Source organism: Pelobates fuscus, chromosome 10, assembly GCF_036172605.1.
Source record: "Pelobates fuscus isolate aPelFus1 chromosome 10, aPelFus1.pri, whole genome shotgun sequence".
NCBI classification, from domain to species: Eukaryota; Metazoa; Chordata; class Amphibia; order Anura; family Pelobatidae; genus Pelobates; species Pelobates fuscus.
Genome location: NC_086326.1, coordinates 74,614,089 through 74,640,417, shown reverse-complemented (window position 1 = coordinate 74,640,417; position 26,329 = coordinate 74,614,089). Strand labels below are relative to the sequence as shown.

The following is a 26,329-nucleotide window of genomic DNA, read 5'->3' as shown; positions in this document are numbered from 1 at the left end:
CAGTTTCTCTATATAATAATACAAAAAAAAAAAGCAATGTTTTACATTGCAAGATTAAGGGGACAGGATTACTGCCTCCAGACCACTTCACTGACAGAGTTGTCTGGGTGCCTATAGTGTCCCTTTAAGAACACATTACTTATGTGCGCAATTGCAGCAATACACAAATCCAACGCATCTCTATGAGAAGCACAGAATAGAATGCTTCTCACAGAAAAGCACTGGACGCACGAAACGGCATATTTTACATGATGATATCAGATGTTAATAGTTTCAGTAACTATTTTAGTGCAGTGCCCTAGTCTGCAGCCACTAATGCAGTGAAATTGCATTCAGTAGAATTGCAATCCGCCCAAATTAGGCTGTTCGGCGGGTCAGCCAATTCCATATCTCCAAAAGCGCCATATGGGTGCATTATTGAGCAAGCAAGTGTGATAGACAAGCATGTCCGTTTGCTTCAGGATTCACACCTGTGCCCATGGCACAAAACCAAATAAACATAATTACCTTGCAGGGTTAACTCCACCTCTAGTGGCTGTCTACTAGACAGCCACTAGAGGGCACTTCCATGTCCCTGTGCTAGAGCGTCGCTGGACGTCCTGACGCTGTGTGAGGATCTCCAGCGTCACTCACTTCCCCATATGAAAGCACTGAAAAGCATTTTCAATGCTTTCCTATGGGGAGCTCTAATGCGCATGCGGTCTTCCCGGCCGGTGGGCGGGATCAGTCTCGCCCACTGGCCGACACAATCACTGGGAGGAGCTGCGGCGGAGGAAGAAGGAGCGACGTGGAACATCGTCGCTGCCTCTGGTAAGTTACTGAAGGTGTTTTTACCCCTTCAGCAACCGGAGATTGATGGGTGGGAGGGAGAGGGGACCTGCAGTGCCAGGAAAACTGATTGTTTTCCTGGCACTGGAGTTTCCCTTTAATGTTTATTTTATTCACAGATCAAATGAGAAGAGAGAGAGAGAACTTGACTATCATAGCTGAACAACTCTTGATCTATAAGATTTGGACAAAAAGTGTAAACTGATCACAGAAAGGGCCTTCTTTTTTCTTTCCTCCCACCTCTCCAGCTTTGCAACTCACCTGCATACACTCTTCTTTCCCCTAAATCAGGTTACAGGCCAATTACCAGGTAATCACAAAGGACTATATTGCTAACTGGCAGGCTGTGCTACGATTGTATGCTGCCTGTAAGGTTTTATATTTTATGTTGGCATGGAACCTTACCACCTGTGGTTGGAGAGATATTGTACCTTCCCCTTTTACTCCCACACTTTATTTAAAAATTGATAAACATTATTCAAAAAAAAAATAATATATATATATATATATATATATATATATATATATATATTACAGATGTGATTTTTTTTCTCTTTTGTAATTCAATAATCCAAAATTATATACAGTATTCATGTTTAAATGTAATCTTGAGCCTCTATGCATTGATTGTATCAAAAGCTGTAATAAAGTTGTCAAAATTATTTTCAAATTCCTAAAAATGTTAATGTTAATGCTACAGTCAACAAAGCACTACTTTAAACAAATTAAAAGATTTTTAACCCTTCTAACAGTAGATTTTACAACACCCAATAAGTATTGGAATACCTAAGACCTATCAGCTTTCCAAGATAAAAGTAATAAAACTAAAATCTATAGTCAGCCTTGAATATGCTTATTGCTGAGGATTGCAGTGAACAATATGAATTAAGTATCTGAAATCTGTGCATGTGGCATTTCCTTTTGTACGTATCCAGGAAGTGTGAAAACATAAATCAGTTCAGGTGTGTAAAAGCGGCGCAAAAATGTCTTCAGAAAACCAATTTGCTAACAATGCAGGAGTTAAAAATTATTTATGGGCTCACATTGACCACATTAACATTCACACAATCACAAATAAAATGCTTACTACTTATATAAAAGTTTTAGCACAAAAAGTACAATTATATACAAAGACTACATGCTTGGAACCAAACAAACTTAAGCAGGTGTTTTTAAATGGGAAGAATAAAAAAGTATGCATATAACATAGCTTGTCTCTATCTTTGTTTCCAAAATATACTTCATATATAGAAGGTATTGAGATTACAGGTGATTCCGAAAACCTCTTCTGCTGAATCTTCAAATAATAAAACTTCTAAAGGCATGTGCTGGTGCCGACATCTTAAATGGAATATGACTACAAATACTGAGGTGTTAAATCTTTCACATAACGGCACATGCCACACATCTTTGGTTTTGCCATAAAATTGAACCAACCAGTGAATGTATTTAACTAAACATTGGCATCAAATTATGTGGCAATGCATTTCTATTACGTATATGTCAACACTATGTTAAACAACACAACTAACCTACAAACAATTGTATAGATTGAGCAGTTGTGACATGTCCAGGTGTATTTATATTTAGTTTCCTGTTCAATGTCACAACCTAATGACACCTACAAAATATTTTCTATTTTAGTGCACTTGTCGGATAAATATGACGTTTAACGTGATAAAAAAAAATGAATTGTGCTTGCTTAGAAAAATACACTATACTGTAGTCTTTAAGAGAAATGCAAATTTAAGAGCAAATTAGGGAAGCTAGAATAAAAAATAGCTGATTTGGAGATGTTGGCCTAGTATTTGAAATTTCCTTGTCAGTTCTGGACATGTCCTGCTTTAGAGAATAGCTGTAAAATAATCACTGCACATGCCAAGCATGATACCAACATGTCTCACGAGATCATTTGGATTGCAGCATATTCTGATAATTAGTATAAGTAAAATGGCAAAAAGAACAGATCGTGTTTTGCATGTTTTAGGCCTTATACTCCACATACTAAAATCTATATCATAATTCTAATATGATATAGGCACTAAATATTCACAAATAGTGAGCTGGAAATCAAATTGCTGAACGTAGGCAGATGCTTATTTCATTTAAAAAAAAAAAAAATGAACCTCTAACTCATTTTTCTTTCACATCCTGACAGTTTCAGCCTGTATGTTACAATTCGGTTTCCAACAGCTTGCAGAATAAAGAGAATAAACTCTATTTCCCAATGACGCTCAGCCAGCCTTTCCCCCTCTGGCTGAGCATGATGGGAGACCCAGTGCACACCGCATACCTCACTGCCCTGTAGGAGGACGTGATTCAGGCCTTGGCATGTCCCCTGAGCCTGCACTCACACTCAGGCCCCGGCCTCTCTGTCAGTGGTTATAGTGAGCCGGTGACAGGGTGGATGTGCGGCCTGGGAGGGGGAGTCACATTATACAGAGCGGGCCTGTGCAGACACCCCCCAGTGAGCTGTCCCCCGGCCCCCCAGTGAGCTGCCCGGGATCTCACCGTGTGCTCATGTTCGTCCGCCGTCACACACAGCGCGGACACGCACAGCAGCAGCACCGTCAGCGGCCTCATCGTGTCCTGGCGGCTCGGGATAAACAGCGGAAGGCGGGGGGGGGGGGATGTGTCGGCGGCGGCTGCTTCAGTAATGTCTCCTCTCTCCGCCCTCCTCCTCCGGCTGCTGCTGGAACTGGAAACCCCGAGTCCTGCTACACCCGCCGCCTTCTCAGCGGCCGCTCAGCCACGTCATCCGGCCACGGAGACTGCAACCGGAAGTGCCTCACCTCCTGCCAGCATCCCGGAAGTGCCCGCACTCTGCCTGCTGGTGGGTGGAGATACCTGGCCCAGCACAAAGGATACTGCCAACAGCAGCTCACTGCAGCTATGGGTCAACACCTAGCCACTCCGAATAACACCTAGCCATCCTGTGTTGGGGCAACACCTAGCCAGCCTGAATAACACCTAGCCAGCCTGAATAACACCTAGCCAGCCTGAATAACACCTAGCCAACCTGAATAACACATAGCCAACCTGAATAACACATAGCCAACCTGAATAACACATAGCCAACCTGAATAACACATAGCCAGCCTGCAATGGGGCAACGCCTAGCCAGCCTGCAATGGGACAACAACACCTAGCCAGCCTGCAATGGGACAACAACACCTAGCCAGCCTGCACTGGGACAACACCTAGCCAGCCTGCAATGGGAGAACACCTAGCCAGCCTGAAATGGGATAACAACACCTAGCCAGCCTGCAATGGGTCAACACATAGCCAGCCTGCAATGGGTCAACACATAGCCAGCCTGCAATGGGTCAACACCTAGCCAGCCTGCAATGGGTCAACACCTAGCCAGCCTGCAATGGGTCAACACCTAGCCAGCCTGCAATGGATCAACACATAGCCAGCCTGCAATGGGATAATAACACCTAGCCAGCCTGAAAGGATCAACATCTAGCCAGCATGCAATGGGACAACAACACCTAGCCAGCCTGCAATGGGACAACAACACCTAGCCAGCCTGCAATGGGACAACAACACCTAGCCAGCATGCAATGGGACAACAACACCTAGCCAGCATGCAATGGGACAACAACACCTAGCCAGCATGCAATGGGTCAACACATAGCCAGCATGCAATGGGTCAACAACACCTAGCCAGCCTGCAATGGGACAACAACACCTAGCCAGCCTGCAATGGGACAACAACACCTAGCCAGCATGCAATGGGACAACAACACCTAGCCAGCATGCAATGGGACAACAACACCTAGCCAGCATGCAATGGGACAACAACACCTAGCCAGCCTGCAATGGGACAACAACACCTAGCCAGCCTGCAATGGGACAACAACACCTAGCCAGCCTGCAATGGGACAACAACACCTAGCCAGCCTGCAATGGGACAACAACACCTAGCCAGCCTGCAATGGGACAACATCTAGCCAGCCTTAAATGGATCAACAACACCTAGCCAGCCTGCAATGGGCCAACAACACCTAGCCAGCATGCAATGGGCCAACAACACCTAGCCAGCATGCAATGGGCCAACAACACCTAGCCAGCATGCAATGGGCCAACAACACCTAGCCAGCATGCAATGGGCCAACAACACCTAGCCAGCATGCAATGGGCCAACAACACCTAGCCAGCATGCAATGGGCCAACAACACCTAGCCAGCATGCAATGGGCCAACAACACCTAGCCAGCATGCAATGGGCCAACAACACCTAGCCAGCATGCAATGGGCCAACAACACCTAGCCAGCATGCAATGGGCCAACAACACCTAGCCAGCATGCAATGGGCCAACAACACCTAGCCAGCATGCAATGGGCCAACAACACCTAGCGAGCCTGAAATGGGACAACACCTAGCGAGCCTGAAATGGGACAACACCTAGCGAGCCTGAAATGGGACAACACCTAGCGAGCCTGCAATGGGGCAACACCTAGCGAGCCTGCAATGGGGCAACACCTAGCGAGCCTGCAATGGGGCAACACCTAGCCAGCCTGCAATGGGGCAACACCTAGCCAGCCTGCAATGGGGCAACACCTAGCCAGCCTGCAATGGGGCAACACCTAGCCAGCCTGCAATGGGGCAACACCTAGCCAGCCTTAAATGGGCCAACAACACCTAGCCAGCATGCAATGGGCCAACAACACCTAGCCAGCATGCAATGGGCCAACAACACCTAGCCAGCATGCAATGGGCCAACAACACCTAGCCAGCCTGCAATGGGGCAACAACACCTAGCCAGCCTGAATAACACCTAGCCATGTTAGTGAATAATTTTGATGATGCCCTGCACATTAGAATACCAGAGAATTGTCCCCAGTACACTGCCCTGTGAAGCCTTGAGTGACAGAGACTTGGCCTGTCAGCCACCCTAGTCACCATTTCACACTTTCCAATGTTTTTGCCTTTAATATGTAATTATGTTGAAGTTTTGTTCAACAACCACAACAGTACCAGTGAGTACCATGACAAACTATACATACACACAGGTTTATTTACTAAACTCCAAGTAGTAGCATACTCAAATGTTTATTATTCTTTATTTATAAAGCGCCAACACAAGGCAAAGGTACAATAGATATAAGAAACCATACAATTGGCAATAAGATTAACTGATTTGGGAAAACTTTCCAACTCCGCCATAGGTTTGCTTACTTAAAGGGACACTCCAGACACCTAAAGCACTTTAGCTTGCTGGAAAGCTTTGTGTGTGGCGAGTGTGTCCTCTTTTTTTCATTTTGAAAATAGTGCAGATTTCAATTGAAATTGGCACTTTTATAAATCATACTGGTTACACCCCATGGCTTTTCAAGTAGACAAGAGGTTCTGTTACTTCCTGGTTTGGTTGGTTTATTTGCACTGAATCAAGAGGCAGCAATTGCCCTGAGCACTTGTCTGCAAAGACTTCTCATTGATCTGCAGGTTTTGCAAGCTGTCTTTAGTTACATAGTTACATAGCTGAAAAGAGACTTGTCCATCAAGTTCAGCCTTCCTCACATTTGTTTTTTTGCTGTTGATCCAAAAGAAGGCAAAAGTTATTATTCAAATGAAAAAACGTATAATTAAATGCATGCAAGTTTTCATTTGGGGTATATCTACTAAACAGTGATTTTTATTCATAATTTTATTACACTTCGCGTTCCTCCTCTGGTGTTTGCCAATTTGCCCTCTTTGAGGACACTTCCCCAAGCATGGCAAACCTCCTCCATGACGCCAGCGTCTAAACATGGTGATGCAATGTCACTCAGTTCCAATACTTCCTACTAGCTGGTGCTAGAAGCACTGGCTCAGGAGTTACCATAGCAAACGCAGTGGGTTGGAGAACTCTTCTGCTTTCCCGTCTCTCAATTTGTTGGAATTCAGCTGCTGAGGAATTGAGAGAGAGATGGGAGAAAAACCTATTTTAAATGTTTTTTTCTTTAAATCTGTGCATTTGCTAGCAAAATTGAATTGGAGTTTCGAATTTATTTTTTTTGTTTCAGTTAATCCAGCCCTAGCCACACTTTCCCTGGCTGTGACTCACACAGCCTACATTAAAAAAAATTCTAACAGATGTAACAAAACAGTGGGTTTGATTCAAAAGTTGTTATCTCCTGCACTGTTGAAGGACCACTATAGGCACCCAGACCACTTCAGCTTAATTAAGTGGTCTGAGTGTCAGGTCCATCTAGGTTTAACCCTTTCTGCTGTAAACATAGCAGTTTCAGCGAAACTGCTATGTTTACACTAGGGTTATTCCAGCCTCTAGTGGCTGTCTCATTACTAGGGGGAGACTTGAACGCAGTCCGTGTCCTGCTGTGGACAGGAGGGCTAGACCTGGGTTGACCTTGTTCTCATGGCATGGGCGCACATGACTAACTTGTCCATCACTTCATTAGGACCACCGGTCTTATCGACGCATGGAAAGGCACAACACCCAAGTACCGCAGACTACAGGTACCACTCAGCCCCCCATAATACATACTCAAGGATTATTTCCTCACACACAATCTTGGAATGGACAAAGTCTTGCAGACAGAGATCGGGTCCATCACTTGGCCAGACCACGCCGATGTAACCATCACCCTCGGCAACATAAGTGCCTTGTCCCCGTGGACATGGAGGCTGAACGCCTCGTTCCTCAAGGACCTCATCATACTACAACAACTACGCAAAGAAATGACCACTTACTTCCAAACCAATACAACCCCTGATGTGTCGGCAGCCACAGTATAGGCGACACACAAGGTGGTGATTAGGGGGTTCCTATTCAAAACAGCTACCCACAGGAAACAACAGAAAACCAAATTAGTAACCTCGAAACTGAGTCGCTTCACAAACTAGAACAACAACACAAAACGGACCCTGCGACCCTCCATCAAATAAATCCTTCTGGAAGACACCGCACGATCCTTGCAATGGTCCAAATACATTCTATGAAAAGTCCAATAGGATGGATACTAATGCTGGCACGGGTCCTACGACCTAGACAGAGACATCCCCACATCACAGCAATCAGAGACTGAGATGGCTCTATCCAAAACTCCCCACAGGAAATAGTGCGAACATTTACAGCATTCAGGCCTATCTCCAACAGATTAACTTGCCCAAACTTCCCAACGAAGCAGTATTGGCCTTAGCAACTCCGATCACGAAAGATCAAATAGACGGGGTGATATCCACCCTCAAAAGTAACAAATTCCGAGGCCCTGATGGATTCGAAGGGGGTTACTACAAAATGTGTAGAGAAGAACTCACACCACAGCTAGAATCTCTCTTCAATAAACTTAGAACGGGCGCCACACCAGACCATGACATGGCCCTAGCAAATATTATACTGCTACCCAAACCGGGGAAGGACCACTTGCTACCAGAAGCATACAGACCCATTTCACTTAATAATCATTACGCAAAACTATTCACCAAGATCCTGATGGAGCGGCTCAACCTATGCCTGGGACGCTTGATCCACGCGGAACAGGAGGGTTTGGTCCCCGGACGAAAGCTCTTTGAGAATACATGTCGGAATATAGATATCATCTGGAAGCTTCTCTGGCACTGTCCTTGGACGCCGAGAAGGCGTTTGACAGTGTCCTGTGGCCCTTCATGTTCACTCTCTTAGAACACTTTGGCTTCCCAGACCCGTACACAAGCCCTGTACACAAACACAGCAGCTCAAATAAAACTCACAAGAACGGACACCAGACCCTTCTCCTTGACCAACGGAACACGACAGGGATGCCCCCTTTTGCCCTTACTTTTCATATTGACGTTGGAGCCCCTACTCCAAACCATCTGAGATCATCCTGAAATTCATGGGGTGGATATCGCGGGGCCAACAGTTCAGGGTGTTAAGGTACGCAGATGACATCCTCCTCACACTGGCAGAACCAGGAGACTCCATGCGAGCCATATCGACCATCTTAACAGAATATGCACACTCTCCAGCTATAAAACTAATATGGAGAAGTCTAGTGCGCTCCCAATAGTTCTCTCCACAGCAGACATGATGCTGATACAGGAGACACGTACCAGGTCCACCTAGCACAAGACTACATCAAATACCTGGGGATAAACCTACCTGCTGACCCCACTAAACTATTCCGACTCAACTACACCAACATACTCCCAACACTAATAGAGGACATGGAGAAATGGACAGACAAACCTATATCATGGCTGGGCAGGTTACACTCAGTCAAAATGTACATACTCCCAGGCATATTATTCCTATTCCAGGCCCTACCCATGACAAAGAAAGAACTAGACCCGCTTCAATAAGCAATAGACAACTTTGTATGGCAAGGGAAAAGACAACATTCGATATTGCCCTAAACTGGCAGGAGGACTCGGACTCCCCCACTTACACCACTATTTCCTCATGGGACAACTGGCGCAAATCACACTGTGGCACTCACCACCCAACGACCGTTGTTGGGTGGACTTAGAGGCTGCACTTATGGGAGCCGACCTCCCACAATTCCACATTTGGCTCTCCAGGGACCAAAGAGTGATTGTGAGAACCGACTGCCCAGCGATAATGTCCTCCCTCCGGGTCTTGGACAAATGTGCCCAGAAATACAAACTCATAACACCACAATCCCCAATGACGCCCATATGGCGTAAGAGCATTCCCACCTGGGATGAGAACTAGGGAATTTATGGGACTGGAGTATGCTGGACTCCAACGATATTACCAACTATAAACGGGAGACACCGTCCTCATGATGAACTCAAAACTAGAAAAAGCTTACAATCCTCTGACTTCTTTTGGTACCTGCAGGTCAGGTACTTTGCCCAAAAACCACACATCAAGAAAGCAGCCCAAACACAGCTAACATTCTTTGAAAAGATCTGCAATGTGGAAACATACCACAAAGGCCTCATCACCAGGCTTTACTCACACTTGTGCACCTACATACCTACTAAGGGGCCTTAAATACACAGACCAATGGGAAGCAAACCTGAGTGAGACCCTAGAGGGTACTGACTGGCAGGACATCTGGGAGGCAAATGGACGGACTTCGATATGTGTCACAATGCAAGAGCAATCATATAAAGCAATGCTCCGGTGGTATAGCACCCCAGTCAAACTCTAGCATATGCACAAAACCCGCACTGACCAGTGTTGGAGACTATGCGGACACAGAGGCACCTACAAACATGTGGTGGGACTGCCCCCAAGCGCGGCCGCTCTGGCAAAAGGTCTGTGAACTCGTAACGAACATACTCCATAGACCACTGATGCCCGACCCATGGGTACGCTTACTGTCTAGACCATTAGACGGATGGACTAGACTAGAGCAAAAACTAATTCACAAAATAGCCTTGGCGGCCAGAGGTCAATAGCTCAAACTTACCTAAGACAGGAGGTCCCATCCATAGATATGGTCATATTAAAACTAAAAGACACACACCTCATGAACAAACTGACCGCCCATGTCAGGGCTACACGTAAAACCTTTATCAAGGTCTGGGAACCATGGGAAACCTTCCTAGATGAATACCCCTAACCTAACCACCATTGCGGCACAGTGGGCCTTGGGTTAGGAGGGGGCGCCTAGGTGAAAACTCCGCGCCTATACGACCTTGGCGGGCCCCGCAACAGGTTGATCCTTACCCTTCTTTTTCTCTCTTACTCTCCTCATACCACCTATCTTCTTCATCTACTTCTACTCTTTCACATAGTCCAGATCTATTAGCCAATGACAGGGGAGTGGAATCTGGATAAACAAGTTATATTTATATGTTAACTACACGTACACCATAGCCAGCTATGGAGAGCATACATTAGTCAAACACAAATTACAGCAACTGTCACTCAAGCTAGGGCACAAATCTAAAAATCGATTGCTTCTTATGTAACTGAAAGACAGAGGTAGATTGTGCATTCTTTGAAGATAACACTATTCAGCGGATTAATTATTGATGTTCGCCTACATAAGAAGAGAGGGTTACTTTTATAAGAGGATAACAAAATCAGTTGTTCAAACCATATCAAAGCATTGACGGTGCTTAGAAGAAAGGTTTAATTTATTTTATCAATACATTTGCAACCATTCTGTATCAATAAAATAGATTGGAACAATATCATACATATCTGTATACGGAGCTCAAAGCACTGTCATTTGCTCAAGCATTAATTATCCAGTTCAACTGGTTATGTCTGACTATCTACAATGCCACCAATCAAGAACATTGAGGAAATAAAGGAAATATTACCATTCTGTGATGTGATCTAGAAAAGTACATTTGTTTGTGAATTATTTTAACACATGTAGACTAGTGGATAGATGAAGTAGAATCAGTTTATATAATGCTGCATTCCTTACAGTGGAGTTGTCAAGACCAGCCCCCTCCCCTAATATACTATAAATGTCAGGATTTAAGGATTTCGTTAACTAGCATGTAATTACTGAACTGAGGCTTAGTGCTACTCAAAACAATGTTGATCATCTGTATGTGATTAAAGAGATAAACAGATAAAAACTCTGTAATAGACAAGGGTTGGGTATTCCTTACAAGGATAAACTGACATTTATCAGATGACATTTAATGGAAATCTGTAAAAGTTTTTTTGTTTTTTTCAAAACTCCCTTTTGAGCTACACATTTCGAATTTTTTTATGAGTATGAAAAGGATTATATTAAAAATTATAATAGCACCTACCTGATGGTTGTGGTGCTCATTTAATCAAGGGACACTATAGTCACCTGAAAAAAAATAATTTGGGCGACAAAGGCAAAGATTAATTTTGCAATATTAATGTAGTTGTTCTGGTGTGTGTATAGCATACCTCTGCAGGCTTTTTAAAGTAAACCCTGACTTTGAGGGTGAGTTTTACACCTTTTTAACAGGGACAAGGGTGGGCTGGGAGCCAGGCGCATTTACAACTATAGTGTCACAAATACATGTTTACATTCCAGACACTATAGTGCTCCTTTAAGGAAATCATTACCAGCATGGGATATTATTAACATTCATCCCATTACATTATTATTATTGGGTGTATGAATATGGTGCTATTCTCCTGCCACCCATCTTAATATAAGGGTTTTGGTATTAGTGCACAGGTTATTTGCATAATTTTATTTAAAGAAAACTGTAACTGTAAACACTTTTTTTTTTATATATCAAACCAAACAATAGTTCAGCAAAGTCAAACAATGCATTTGATAGATACTGATCTTCCTAAATTGCGTACAACTGTGTTGTTAGATAATATGTGCAGTTTAAATAGCCGTGCCTTTTGCTCAATAGTGTTTGTCTTTTGCCATGGGAGATGTTTTAAACTAAACACAGGTGAATGTTAACAATGTTGTGTTTACTTAATCAAGCCTTATTCATCTTGTTAGAAGAAAAAAAAATCTCCATTGTCACACCCTGCATAAATTGAACTGGTTTATTCAAAGCTCCATACCTGTTTCACCTGACAAGGGTCAGTCCCTTGAGAAAGGTATACATCGTTTGCTGAAAACACTGGGGCAGCATAGAACACATTGATCTTTTATTTACTTGACTGCTGACACATTACTCCTTTTCCTGTTGCTTCCCAATAAGACACCACACCTTTTCTGTGGATAATCTGATGGCACTTTATAAATAATAAAATAATAATATTAAGCAGGGCATCAGCCATAGCTTTGTTAAATTTAAATCAATTTAAATAACCATAACCTGCCAGCTGTTGGTCAGTTAACCCAACAGACAGTTCTCCAACTTCTCCCCAATTCGACTCTGCGTCTTCCTCCTTTATTCTTAGTTGCGTTGTCCAGGAATCCTGCCAAGCTGTGACAAAACAAGAAACAGACAACCAAACCACCAACAACTTCCATAACCAGGGAGGGAGGGAGGGTCGGAAATTCAGTCAGGTTCCCTCTAATGCAGGGGTCTTCAAACTGTGGCCCTCCAGATGTTGCTGAACTACAACTCCCATGATTCTCTGGCTATCTTTGTAATTCAAAGAATCATGGGAGTTGTAGTTCAGCAACATCTGGAGGGCCACAGCTTGAGGACCCCTGCTCTAATGTCTCTGCTGACTGGTAAGTCTCCACCCCTCTTCTCTCCACAAAACCCCTTGCATTTGCAACAAATTATCCTTTTTTAAGACCAGCCCACCATGCATTGGCAACAGTCATGCTCCCCCTTCCCAAGTTGTCCAGGGTCAAACTTGACTGCTGACCCATTACTCCTTTTTCCGTTACCTCTTTTCACAAGAGCCTCAACAGCCAGTACTTGCCATCAGCCATTGTGCGGTCTGTCATTTCCCCAATTTGACTCTGCGTCTTCCTCCTTTATACCCAGTTGCACTGTACAGGGATCCCGCACCACACTCAAGTTGTCCGTGCGAACAATCACCTTCCGATTGGCAAACTCCTCAACCCAAAGCTCAACAGACACCACAACGCAAAAAAACTACAGGAATGTCAAATTACCCATGAGATCGCTGTCCCGCCAGCCCAGTGGCCAACGCTCTGCACACCAACGCCCCTGGACATATACGCCCCAAAGCCCACAGACCCCAAGCCATCAGTGAACAACTCCAAGTCCACGTTGGTAACCGCAGAACGCAACCAGCAGGACTGACCGTTGTATGTCCCCAGAAAGGAGATCCTCCCTGTGGCGCCCAGGGATCCGAATAAAATGAAATGGTTCGGTCACCCGACCGTTGCTAGAGACAACCTGCGACAAAACGCCCTGCCCATGGCCAGAACTCGACATGCGAAATTAAGGTGCCCCAACAAAACCCATAAGTGGCGCAGCTGCACCTTCTTAGTACCTTTCACCCGATTCACCTTTCTTGTGAATGGGTATAAGATTCGCTAATTTCCAATCTTCTGGGACTACTCCTGTTAACAATGATTGGTTAAATAAATCCATTAGTGGTTTTGCTAGTACACCACTAAGTTCTTTTAATAACTTTGGGTGTATTGCATCAGGCCCCATCAACTTATTTGTCTTTACTTTTGACAGTTGAAATAGAACCTCTTCCTCTGTAAACTCACATGTAACAAATGACTCATTTGTCCTTTTTCCTAACTTAGGCCCCTTTCCTTCATTTTCATCTGTAAATACTGAACAAAAATATTCATTGAGGCAATCAGTTAGACGTTTATCCTCTTCTACATACATTCCTTCTTTTGTTTTTTTTTTGTTGTTGTTTTTTTTGTAATTAAATTGTGTAATTTTATACTTCAAAATATACGACAACAAGAAAAGCCGAGACATTTTAAGGTCAGCTGTTAAAATTTTTTTTTTTTTTTTTTTTAAATAGTATGGCTGCTACCCACTTATTCTTCGGTTCAAGTCGTCAGACCCGATGAGTAAAACTGCCTGGAGTAAAATTAAGCTTTCTATAACCTTCAGCTGGACAGTGATTTTTAGGATAAGATCAGAACTGACACACCAGACTGAGAGGCTCCTGATGTAGCCTCTTCCTGGCGTGGGAGGGACTTACTTCTGCTGCCTTCTTGTGAATTATCAGCACTCTCTTTTTACTTATGCAGAATTTTCGTTAAATTTTTATATGCATTTGTTTTTTTTTCAATTTATATTTTATTGAGTTATCGTGAATAAAACATAACTTTTCATTTTATGTATATTTAACATGAGTAAAGCAGGCATAACTTTTGCGGCTTATATACCACGATTAACAGCGATGGTCTGCCTGTAATCGTTGGTCCCTGATGTTTCACAATTTATAATTGGATTACTGTCTATTGTGAGCTAGGTCTCGGTTCATAATGGGCTCTGGGCTCCTGGATTTGATTGGATGGGTCACTGCCTGGGGATGGGGGTATGAGGTGAAGTCTCTGACTCAGCGCCAAGAGGTAGTTCCCCCTAGTGGTCTGGCCCGTCTCGGAGCTGTGTTGGTGCCGGTCTCTTTTCTTCCGATTCGGTGCTGTTCGGAGGATGCGTCTGTCAGAGTTTGTGGGCGCATGTCCAGGTGCTTAAATAGCTCCTCGGGGTCGTCTGCTGATGTCAGCGTATGGGCTTTGTCCCCAGTTGTCACTTCCAGGGATCCCTCCACTCCCCAGCGGTATTTTATAGAGCAGTCTCTTAGTTTCTTTGCCACCGGTGCTAATTTGCGTTTTTCCATGAGCACAGGGAACGGGATGTCGCCGTATACAGCCACTGTATTGCCTTCAAAGGTTATGTTCCCCTGCGTTCTAGAGTAGGTCATGATCGCATTCTTGACAGCAACATCACGTGTTACCGCTATCACATCTCTGGCGGAGCCCTCAGGTGCTGCTGGGGACTTTCGGACCCTGAACACCGAGGTGATCAGTGGCGGGGCAGTCCCTCCCCTGATTCCTAGTGTGTCTATGAGGCTCTGTGTATATTGCAGCAGCTTCTCTGTGTCAATCATCTCTGGGATTCCCCTGAGACGTATGTTTCTACGTCTATGGCGCGTTTCCAGCATTGTTACCGTGCGGTTCAGCTTCTGCACTTGCGATGTCAGTCCCTCCATCTGCGTTCTAGCCTCCTGCATTTGGCTCTCTCTTTTTGCTTCTTTTGCCTCTATAGCTCTGACCTTGTTGTGGACTATCACCACCTCTGCCTGGACCTCTTGTAGGTCTTCCTTCCATACCTTTCTGAGGTCCAGTAGGAGCTTTTTAATGTCCCCTTTTGTTGCAGGGGCTGAGTCCTCGTCTGGTTCGGATGATTCGGATTCCCTGCCCGATTGCGGTGTAAGGGGTTCGTCCTCCTCTGGGGAGTCATCCGACATCTCCTGTTCTGTGCTGGCTTCCGGCGCCATCTTGGATATCGGCCGCGGCACGGGTCTTTCAAAGGAGAGTCGGATGTCTGGTAGGCGATGTGTCTCTGGGCGCTGAATTTTTCTTTTTTTTCGCCCCATTGTGTCCTGAAGTGGGGGTGAGGGTTTCGATCAGGTAAGTCTCGGTTTTTTTTCGGCCAAAGTCTAATTTCTGCTTGTTTTGCACGGAGCCTCGCACAGAGACGTCCGCTCAGTCTCTCAGTCGGCCACGCCCCATCCCTTCTTTTGTTTTTAATCTAACTAATCCTTGTTTTACTTTCCTTTTCTCATTTATGTATCTAAAAAATGTGTTGTCACCTTTTTTTACTGACTGTGCTTTGGAGGCTCTTATGACTTGCTTAGCCCCTTTCTGCCTAATCTTATAGATCTATACGAATAGAATAGGGGAAAATCTGCTAAATACAAATAAAATAAAGAAACATAGCGTATAACTGTGTGGGGACTGGCACTGATATGCAATTACAATTGGTCACAAACAAATTTGTAGAGTTAAAACAGCCTTGAGTGGTATCTTTTCTTTCAGTGTCCAATACGTTGTCCCTTCTCACATATTCATCAACGGATAGGTATATATGTATTCAAGTATAAAACAAACAGCATGTCACCATAAAGCGTCCTACGCGTTTCGTCCTTGGATTGGACTTCCTCAGGGACTTGGTGAAGTAAAGTGCAATAAAAATAATAACAACAAATCGTTGTTATTATTTTTATTGCACTTTACTTCACCAAGTCCAATCCAAGGACGAAACGCGTAGGACGCTTTATGGTGACATGCTGTTTGTTTTATACTTTAATACATATATACCTATCCATTGATGAAAATGTGAGAAGGGATTTTATTTGTATTTAGCAGATTTTCCCCTATTCTATTCGTATATACCTATTGAAGACAAGAGGAAGTCTTCAGGGATTTACCTGGATACTTCACCCAAATACAGGGGAAGTCCCGGTTTGCTTTGAACTATATATATATTTTTTCACTGGGGTTGTGTTCACATATATTGTTGTTTTAGTTTGCTAATCTTATAGATCTGTCTGTCTTCCTCCTTTTTTTTATAATTACTAAATGCTAACTTTTTGTTTTTTACTATTTTGCCCACATCTGCAGGGTACCACAGTGGTTTCTTACATTTTTTGCTTTTACTGACAAGCCTAATGCAATTTTCTGTTGTCTTCAGCAGTGCAACTTTTAAATAATCCCATTTCTCCTGGACTCCATTTAAACTGCTCCAATCTGACAAGGACCCCTTTACACATATTCTAATTTTATAAAAGTCTGTTTTTCTAAAGTCTAAAACTAGATAACACACGTGCTTATCACCAAGCCCGGTTCAACGTGGTGAGCGGGGGAGTCAGGAGATCGGAGGTGCAGGAGCTGCGGTGGTGGCATCCCCAGCGGTGGAAGCAGGTTGGCAAAGAAGATCTGGGCAGGTTAGTGCGGTGAGGACCCAAGATGGTGGAGGGCAAGATAGCGGAGGCATCACCGGAAGATTGCGCAGTCCGTGCGATTCTCTTCTGGCTCCAAGTAAAGTGACGTTGTTGCGCACACCATGTAGTGTGCGTGCAACGCGGGATGACATCATCACACACAGCGGGTATGTGACGTCACCACGTGGACGAGGGCTGATGTCACAGGCTGTGTGGCTGCAGGGAGAATTGGAGGTGGTGTGCACCAGAAGCAGGAGTGCAGGACCGCAGACGGGTCAGAAAGTACTGTCAAAAGTAAAGACAAAGTACTGTCAAAAGTGAAAGTACTGTCAAAAGTAAAGACAATTAAGTCGATGGGGCCTGATGCAATACACCCAAAGTTATTAAAATAACTTAGTGGTGATGTGGGATTATTTAAAAAACCTTATTGTACTTGTATTCAATAATTGCACTAACTCCATTTTAACTTCATACTGTGACAATCCTCCATTTTGTCCTCCTAACCTGACTTCTTCAATACTCCATTTTGTCCTCATAACCTAACTTGTTCATTTTAAAACTACCTTACATGACAGAATTTCCCAGCACATCTAATACAATAGAACAAAGACTGTATTTTCTATAAAGACATGATTAACACAGAAATTGCTGACTTTTCCTTAGATTTGCAACATAGTATAGTTTGAAGGCCATGAGAACACAGTAGTAATGAAATGTTCTATTCATAAGAGACCTTGCACCTGGCCACGAGGCCTGAGATCACCGACCGTGTAAAATGACGCTCAAGACCCCTTGTCCCCCACCCGTGTCCAGAACAATCCCACCTCTTGGTGGGTGGACACGGGACTAACCACTTAGTTTTTAAGCCAATTAATAATATTGATAGGTGGACATTAATCCCGACACTTAACAATTAATCCAATTAATGATGTTTATTTGCTGATATTCTAATAATCAATGATGACGTAAAATGTCTCTTAAAAGGACCTGCGCGTCCGCTTTTTAATCACTTGCCAATAAATTTTCTCGAAGTTATTTTAACCTGAACCTTGTGTGTCAGACTTAATTACTTCAGCGTATATACGCAATTTATTTTATTGATTTGGACAGGAACAGATAGACATTTAAACATTTTGGTTTACTGCTAAAAAGTACCATAACAACTTGGCGCCCAACGTGGGGCATCGGGCTATGTCCGGCCGGTGAGCCGTCCTAAGGAAGACAAGGGTGGACGGAGGAATCCAGGGGGAAGGAAAGGAGATTGATCACCTCCAGGTACACGGTAGAGACTTCTGCAGAGCCACCGGTATGTTCCGGCCCCTTTGATTGACCCGTCCACGTGTCTGTGACTGCTTCCCGGGAGGACATCAAAGACAGGTAATATCTTGCCCGGTGTCTCGTTACTCATTTGTTTACCTGCATTTTTGTCTATCTGTTGCCTGGGTGTGTTTGAATTGTTTGCCTGTTTCCCCATTTTGAGATAAAGGGGGGGTGGACCTGCAGGGGATTTGCCTGGGGTTCTGTCTTGCTTGTTTTCCCCTTTTTGGGATAAAGGGGGGTGGACCTGAGGGGACTTGCCTGGGTCTTCAGTATATCTGTCTATCTGTTTGTATTTTACCCCTTTTGGGATAAAGGGGGGTGGACCTGAGGGGATTTGCCTGGGTCTTCTGTTGCCTGTTTTACCCCTTTTAGGAACCACGGTGCTGTGGTTGTAGGGAAAAAGGGGGGTTGACCTGTGGATGTGTTCCTGGGGGTCATCTTTTCCTGTTTAACTCTTTTAGGAGCCTCGTGGCTGGGGCTGTAGGGAAAAAGAGGTGTGTTGGATCTGTGGAGATTGTGTAGACTCATAGTTTCCTGGGGATCCTTCTTGTGTCACTTTGATAGCCTAGCTAGCTTCTCTGTGCACGTTACTCTGCTTGCAGAGTGGTGGTACCCTCCAGCTTTGAGCGCTGAGCTGGAGCTATTCCAATTTTTATTTTTGTGGTGTGTGAATTCGGGCAGGCATTGCTGTCTTCATCACCACGGAGTAGTGGGACTTATAAAGTGGGTTTTTATAGGGGCACTACAGGGGTGAGGGTAGCGCAGACACTATTAGTGGGCTGCTGTGTCGAGGGAGGCATATGGATTTCGGACCGGTGTTAGCTGTTATCCTTGGCCGTTGGTAGTAAGATACTACGGGATTGAGGGAGGTGACTTTGGAGTAAGCACACGAGTAAAGGAAAGGAATTACTGTTGGTTTTATTTGAACTGTGATGCATGCACTGTATTTCAACTGTATTGTTGTCTTGTTTGTTTAATGAGGAGTCTCATGTACTCCTGTGTCTGTCTCTAAGGATTTTTCCTTGCCTTTCATCTTTCCTACACTTTCTATATTATTATACTATCCACTCCCATTCCTCTTAAAAGAGAAGTGATTGGTCACACACTTCTCACCTCGCTCCAATCCGTGTCTACCACCCCGGGTAGGCGGATTCAGTGACTAGTCTACGTTTTGGGAAGACGCACCTGGGAAAGTCCCACGGTTCTCAGGTGGCAGTCGAGCATTGTAGACGTTCCTGTTCAATTTTCCTTCTCTCTCTCTATATCTAGGACGCTGGTATAGGGGTAAAGGGACTATGGGACAGGATTTAGATAAGCCCAGTAAGGGCTGGTTAGCATGTGATTTAGTAGAGAACAGAGAGGGTGAAGAGATGGTTAAAGGTGTTGAAAAGATTGCAAAAGTATGTAAAATTGCTGTACCGACATGTGGAAGATTGCAACCAGAAAGTTGGCGCAAGTTACTAGCAGAAATGAAAGGCAAGCTTACAGATAATGATTTATTAAAGACTGCTGAAGCATGGTACAGAGTAGCGAAGGCTATTCAGTTAGAAGGTTGGGTTGAGGAAGAGATAAATCACAAAGGTGTGAAATTGTTTGTGTATCATAAAAATTGTGTTGCTGGGGTTTACCCTCAGCCAGCGCCCCAAAATGGCGCCCAGGGGATGTCCATCCCCAAGGTTCAGTCAGCCATAGGTGATAGCCAGCTGACCATGTTCCCCACTCCCAATCCTCCCGAATCCCATCCCATCACCTCCCCTGTCTGCCCGGTCCTGAATTCTGACGGATCTTTCTTTACCCCTTCTCTAACGGTCCCATCATCCTCAGCCATCCCCACGCTCCCTTCTATGCCTATTCCTAACATCTCATCTGCCACCTCCTCCCTGCAATCCCTCTCCATGGTTAATCCCCTTCCATCAGCACCCGCCCAACTAACTACCCCTCCTTCCCTTGCTGCTACTCCTCTTTCTGCATCCATCCCCACTAATCCCGTCCTGACTCCTCCCATAACCAGCTCCGCCCCAGTCCAATATCCTACCTCCTTAACCGTACCTGCCCACCCTACTCTTTTGCCCTCCCCTGCCTGGCCCTACCCCTTCCCATATCCCATGGCCCTGCCCTACCCTGGTTACCCTCCCTTTCCCCAAGCCACTCCCCAAGTTCCGGTCATGCCCAGTCCGGCTCAGTCTGCCCCGGAAGTGCCCATATCAAACATGGCCGCCGCTTCTTCCCTTAATCCTGAAGCAACTCCTTTCCCCGCCTCCAATATGGCGGCCCCCAGTTCAGCCCTGATGCCGGTAATCCCCGGTGACTACCTGTCCCCAGGTTATGACTCGCTAGCCACCCCTGCATCTGGGGCTCATTCCCAACCACCGATCCTTTCACCTCATGCGGGCCCTGCACCGCGCAGGAGAGCCAATATCATAGAATTCGATGATGACGAGATGGACAGGGTGTCCCATGTCTCATCGGAGCTTGCTGCAGGAGCCCCAACTCATCGTTCTATCGATGATCCCTTCGGCCACAAGGGTCGGGGAGAACGGGCCCCTCCTAAATATGTTGCTTTCAATCCCACTCAAGCTAGTGCTCTAATGAAATCACTCCCTGACCCAGAAAAACAGCCTATGCCCTTCTACCGAGGGATAGTTCAAATTCAAAAGACTTATTCAGCCGCATGGCGTGATCTACTGAGCATTTGTGCTATTAAAGCAGGGGATGCATATTGGCCAAGCATGGCCCGACACCTCAGTACAGATCTGCTCAGCAGCGATGTTGATTACCCCTCTGGAGTAACTTTTTGCACCCAATTGAGAGAATGGGCTAAGGACAAACTTGCAGATCAGGCTGCTGGCCTTACTGATGTTATTCAAGATAAAGGAGAACCAGTGGAAAGGTTTCATGCAAGACTGTATCAAATGTTTACAGATTTGGGGTTTGATCTTACTGACAAGATTCATTCACAAATGCTGTCAGGTGCGTTTGTCCAAGGTGTTAAAGACTCTATACGCAAGGGAATCATTGCTGCACGCCCTGAATATAAGGTTGTTCCCCTGGATACCCTACTTTTGGTTGCTAGGGGCTTAGAATCTGCCCAGACCCCCAGAAGGCCAAGCTCTGCCCCTCTTATGGTATCACGCAGTACCCCTGTCCCCAGGGGCACCAAACCAGAGGATGGTTTCTGCTTTAATTGTAAAGCCAAAGGACATTTTAAAAGTGACTGCCCAGAACCCAAGAGAGAGCCAAGAAAACCATCCAGGCCTGCCCCGGCCCCCAAAGCCGAGAAAGAGGTTCCGATAATTGAGGAACCCGATGATTAGGAAATTGGCAAGCCTGTGTCTGTAACCCCTGTAATGGCAGTGTCTACAGGGGATAAGGGGGGGCCACTTGCCACAGTGACTTTGCCCATTGAAGGCCACCCTACCACATTCCTAGTTGACACAGGTGCAGCCCGTAGTGTTCTGCGAGAGCAAGACCTGCCAGACCCATCCTTTTTGTCAAATATTGATGTCTCTTGTGTTGGAGTGGATGGCCAGCCGAGACATAGCCCTTTAACAACTCCACTCCGAGTTGGCTCCAGCCTGCTAGCTCGCTTTGTGGTATCCTCCACATGCCCAATTAACCTGTTAGGTGCTGATGTTCTCTCACGCCTGCAAGCATCTATCACCTTCACCCCGGATGGGCAAGTAGAAATGTCCACACCCCTATCTGAATCAGACACCTCAGCCTTGTGCTCCTTGCCTCTAATGCTGCATTTAGAAAAGCCCCGTGAGAAAGCAGCAGAATTAAGGTCCAATTTCCCAGAGGCATTAAAAACACAGGTGCCCGCCAAGTTATGGTCCTCAGGCCCAGAGGACATAGGTCACCTAAATGTTCCCCCTGTGGTGGTAAAGCTTATTCCAGGAGCTAAGTTACCAAGAAAACCACAATATCCATTAAAACCAGCACAGGCTGCTGCCATTTCTACCCACATCAAGGCACTCTTAGAAAAGGGTGCTCTAGTGAAATGTAAATCTGAATGCAACACCCCATTATTCCCTGTGAAAAAGAAAACTCCAAAAGGTGAGCCTGAGAAGTACAGGATGGTTCAGGATCTCCGTGCTGTTAATGAAGCTACCGTCCTGGACACCCCTCTTGTACCAAATCCCCATACTCTGCTCTCTGGAGTCCCACCATCCGCAAAATTTTTCACAGTCATTGACCTAGCAAATGCTTTTTTCAGTGTTCCACTGGACCCATCCTGCCAATACCTGTTTGCTTTCACCCATGAAATGCAACAATATACCTGGACTGTCATGCCCCAAGGGGCACAAAATTCACCAAGCCAATTTGCAAAGGCCATGGCCACCATCCTTGACCCATGGCAAGCTGAGCACCCAGAAGTTGTTCTGCTCCAGTACGTGGATGATCTGCTGCTCTGTGGAGATGATATACCCACTACTGAAAAGTGCTCAATTAGTCTGCTTTGTTATTTGGCAGAACAAGGATGCAAAGCTTCGCTCATCAAGCTACAGTTCTGCCAACCCTCAGTAATTTTCCTTGGACATTGCCTATCTCAAGGTACCAGACATCTTACCCGGGACCGGGTGAGAGCTGTACTGGATATTCCAACCCCAAGGACTTCAAAGTCTCTCCATGCCTTCCTAGGCCTCATTTCCTACTGCAGAGCATGGATCCCAGAAGCCTCCCTGCTCATGCAGCCTCTCTATGACGCACTTAAGTCTGACCCTTTCTGTTTGCCTAATGAAGCTCTGGACAATTTCAATGCTCTCAAACGTGCCATTGCTTCTGCTCCTGCCTTGGGCCTACCTGACTACTCAAAACCTTTCAAGTTATTTGTCTCTGAAAGACAAGGCCACGCAACAGGAGTTCTCACCCAAACTAATGACTTAAGAGGCCGCCAGAGGCCTATTGGATATTTCTCATGTCAACTGGACATTGTGGCCAGAGGGACTCCTTCCTGTCTCAGGGCTGTTTTTGCTGCAAGAGAGCTCATAGAAAGAACCTCAGACCTGGTCCTTGGCCACCCTCTGGTTGTTTTGGCTCCTCATGACATTTCTGCCATCATCAACCAAGTCCAGCTCAAGCACGTGTCTCCAGCCAGACACCTACGCCTCCAGTGCCATCTTCTTCTACCTGACAACATTTCCATCCAAAGATGTCAAGTTCTTAACCCATCCACTCTTCTTCCACTCCCTGAGGGGGGTACCTATTATGGATTTATCACAGATGAAACCTACATTTACCTACTTTGTGGATGTATCAAGAAAGTCATGCATCCACATTTAACATTTTATGAAGATGAGAAGCCTCTCTGTGAAGGCCCAGATTACGCCTTCTGTACCATGTGGTACAAACCAGACATTACTCCCGAACCTTGCTATGAAGATGAGCTTTACCACTGGACTGATGTGAAGCTCACTGCTCAAGATTTCTATTGTGACTCTGAAGGCAATAGCATGGTCTTGATCCAACTACCTCAACAACTTAACTACCTCTACCGCCATTGGGATACTGCTATCCCACATATTCCTGTTACCAAATTGAAGACAAGATCATGGAATGATCTTGGGCCCATGGCAAAGCTATGGGCCACCATGGATGAAGAACAGCTACAGGAGAATGGTATTGTCAAATACCCAACAACTGACCTTCTGGAAGCATGGCCACGCCACTTCCTAGAAAAGGAATTTCAAGATCTGGTCATAGTGAATGATTATGACCCCGAAACACCTCATGACTGTTTTGAACAGATGAAGATGGAGACAGTGCACCTACCAACTGTGCATGAGAATCCATTACAAGATCCAGATTTTACCCTGTTTGTGGACGGCTCAAGATATGCCGATGAAGAAGGAAGATATCATACAGGATATGCCGTAACCACAACAGACGAAGTTATCAAATCATCATCCTTACCGCCAGCAATGTCTGCGCAAGAAGCTGAATTACAGGCTCTGACCTCAGCATGCAAAATTTCCGAAGGAAAACGTGCCAACATCTATACAGATTCAAGATATGCTCTGGGTGTGGCACATGACTTCGGCCTAATTTGGAAGACAAGAGGATTTCTTACCACCGCCGGTACACCAGTCAAACATAGTACTGCAATCAAGGAGCTAATGGATGCCCTCCTACTCCCTGAAGAAGTGGCCGTTTTGAAGGTAAAGGCCCATGGGAAATTGGATACAGATGAAGCAAGGGGCAACCATTTGGCTGACCAGGCTGCTAAGCTAGCAGCCAGGGATCTGCAGGAAGTGGATGAAGAAGTGTCCGGACAAGAAGAAGAAGAAGTCCTGTAATGCTCAATTGTTGATAAGATGGAAACAACTGCAGATTTCTGAGCTTGATAATGTTTATTGCTTTTAAATAAAAAAGATAATCAATTTGAACTGTCTCTTTAATTCCTGGCAGGTTATAAACAGCAGCGGAGTTGAAGTTGTTTTAAGATAAGGTAAATTTAACACAACCAGCGAGAAGTTCCAAATTAGGATGCAGATGATTAATTAGTAGGTGTTGAAAACAAGGTTAGGAGTTTAGGTGGAGCAGATAGCGAACCACTTAGAATTAGGATGGTTATATATTAAGCTTGAGCCAATCTGGTTTACTTAACTTATGAAGGAGCGATAATCCAAATTGGTGATAGAGATTCCACAGAGAATCGAGGTTGCAGCAGGCAAGAGAATATCCAAAAACAGTCCGAGGTCGTAGGAGAGGAGAAGGAGGGTAAACGATTAAACAGTCCGGGTCCGATACACAGTAGAAGTAGTAAATATTCAGTTTGAAGTTCGCGGGAGCTTTCGAGTTGATCCAGCACTGTGGTGTTGACGCGGTCTCTCTATGAACCCTGGGAACGACCACGTCATAGGAGGGGGAGTGGCCGCGCTCCGAGAACCCGGAAGTCCACGGTTAGCGAATGCCGGAAGGTCTGACAAGTCCCTATCTTTGCTCTGCAAACTCTTCCTACTGACTTGCGAATTTTGCGAGAACAGCAAGCTGCCGTCACTCCTGAAGAAATCCAAAAATGGAAAACGAAAGGAGCCGTCCAAAAGGACGGAGTATATTACAACAACTTCAAATTTTGTCTTCCAAAAAATCTATACCCAGCAGTTGTCCAATGGGCACATGGGCCTGCACACCTGTCAAAGGAATTGATGGCCGCCCTCATACAGAAGTATTATGAAGCACCCGGAATCACAACATTGATTAGCAGCTTCTGTAAGGCCTGTGTCATTTGTGCAAAATGCAATCCAGGAAGACCAATCAAGGTGCCTGCAAAACACCTGGCAAAGCCCATGTACCCCTTCCAGCGAATTCAAATTGACCACATCCAAATGCCCAAGAGTGGGCCCCATGAATATGCACTAGTCATAGTGGACATGTTCTCAGGATGGCCAGAGGCCTACCCAGTGGCCAATATCACTGCAAAAACAACCGCAAAACGCCTACTTACAGAGATAGTATGTAGGTTTGGACTCCCAGAAGTCATTGAAAGTGATCAAGGCCCAGCCTTCACAGCAACAGTGACTAAAGAAATTTGGACTGCTCTAGGGGTGACCCTAGCCTTCCACACCCCTTACCACCCACAAAGTAGTGGTAAAGTAGAGCGCATGAATGGCACTCTAAAAGCCAGAATGTTAAAAATGTCACAAGAAACCAAGATGCCCTGGCCAGAAAGCCTGCCAATAGCTTTATTTAGTGTTAGGCACACACCTAGAGGGAAGCATTCACTGTCCCCATATGAAATTCTATTTGGGACAGCACCCAGACTAGGTTGTTATTATCCGCAACAGTTACAGCTCCAATCAGATGTTTTAGTAGATTATGTAACTGAACTTGCAAGTGCCTTAAACAAAATACATGCCCAAGTTTTCTCTTCAATTCCAGATCCCGAATTGGATACAGGTACCCATAACCTGCTTCCCGGAGATTGGGTTCTGGTCAAGAAGTTTGTGCGGAAAAATACCCTGGAAC

The 26,329-nt window shown here is 45.1% G+C and overlaps 1 protein-coding gene across 1 annotated transcript in view; it reads right to left on the bottom strand.

The window, feature by feature from the left end:
- Positions 1-3,625, bottom strand: part of TM9SF3 (transmembrane 9 superfamily member 3) — a 38,391-nt gene extending 34,766 nt beyond the window's left edge. Inside the window, exon 1 of the mRNA XM_063434850.1 lies at positions 3,340-3,625. Within this exon, the coding sequence (XP_063290920.1) occupies positions 3,340-3,411 (72 nt within the window). The 5' untranslated portion in view covers positions 3,412-3,625. The remainder of the gene's footprint in view (positions 1-3,339) is intronic.
- Positions 3,626-26,329: the final 22,704 nt, after the last annotated feature.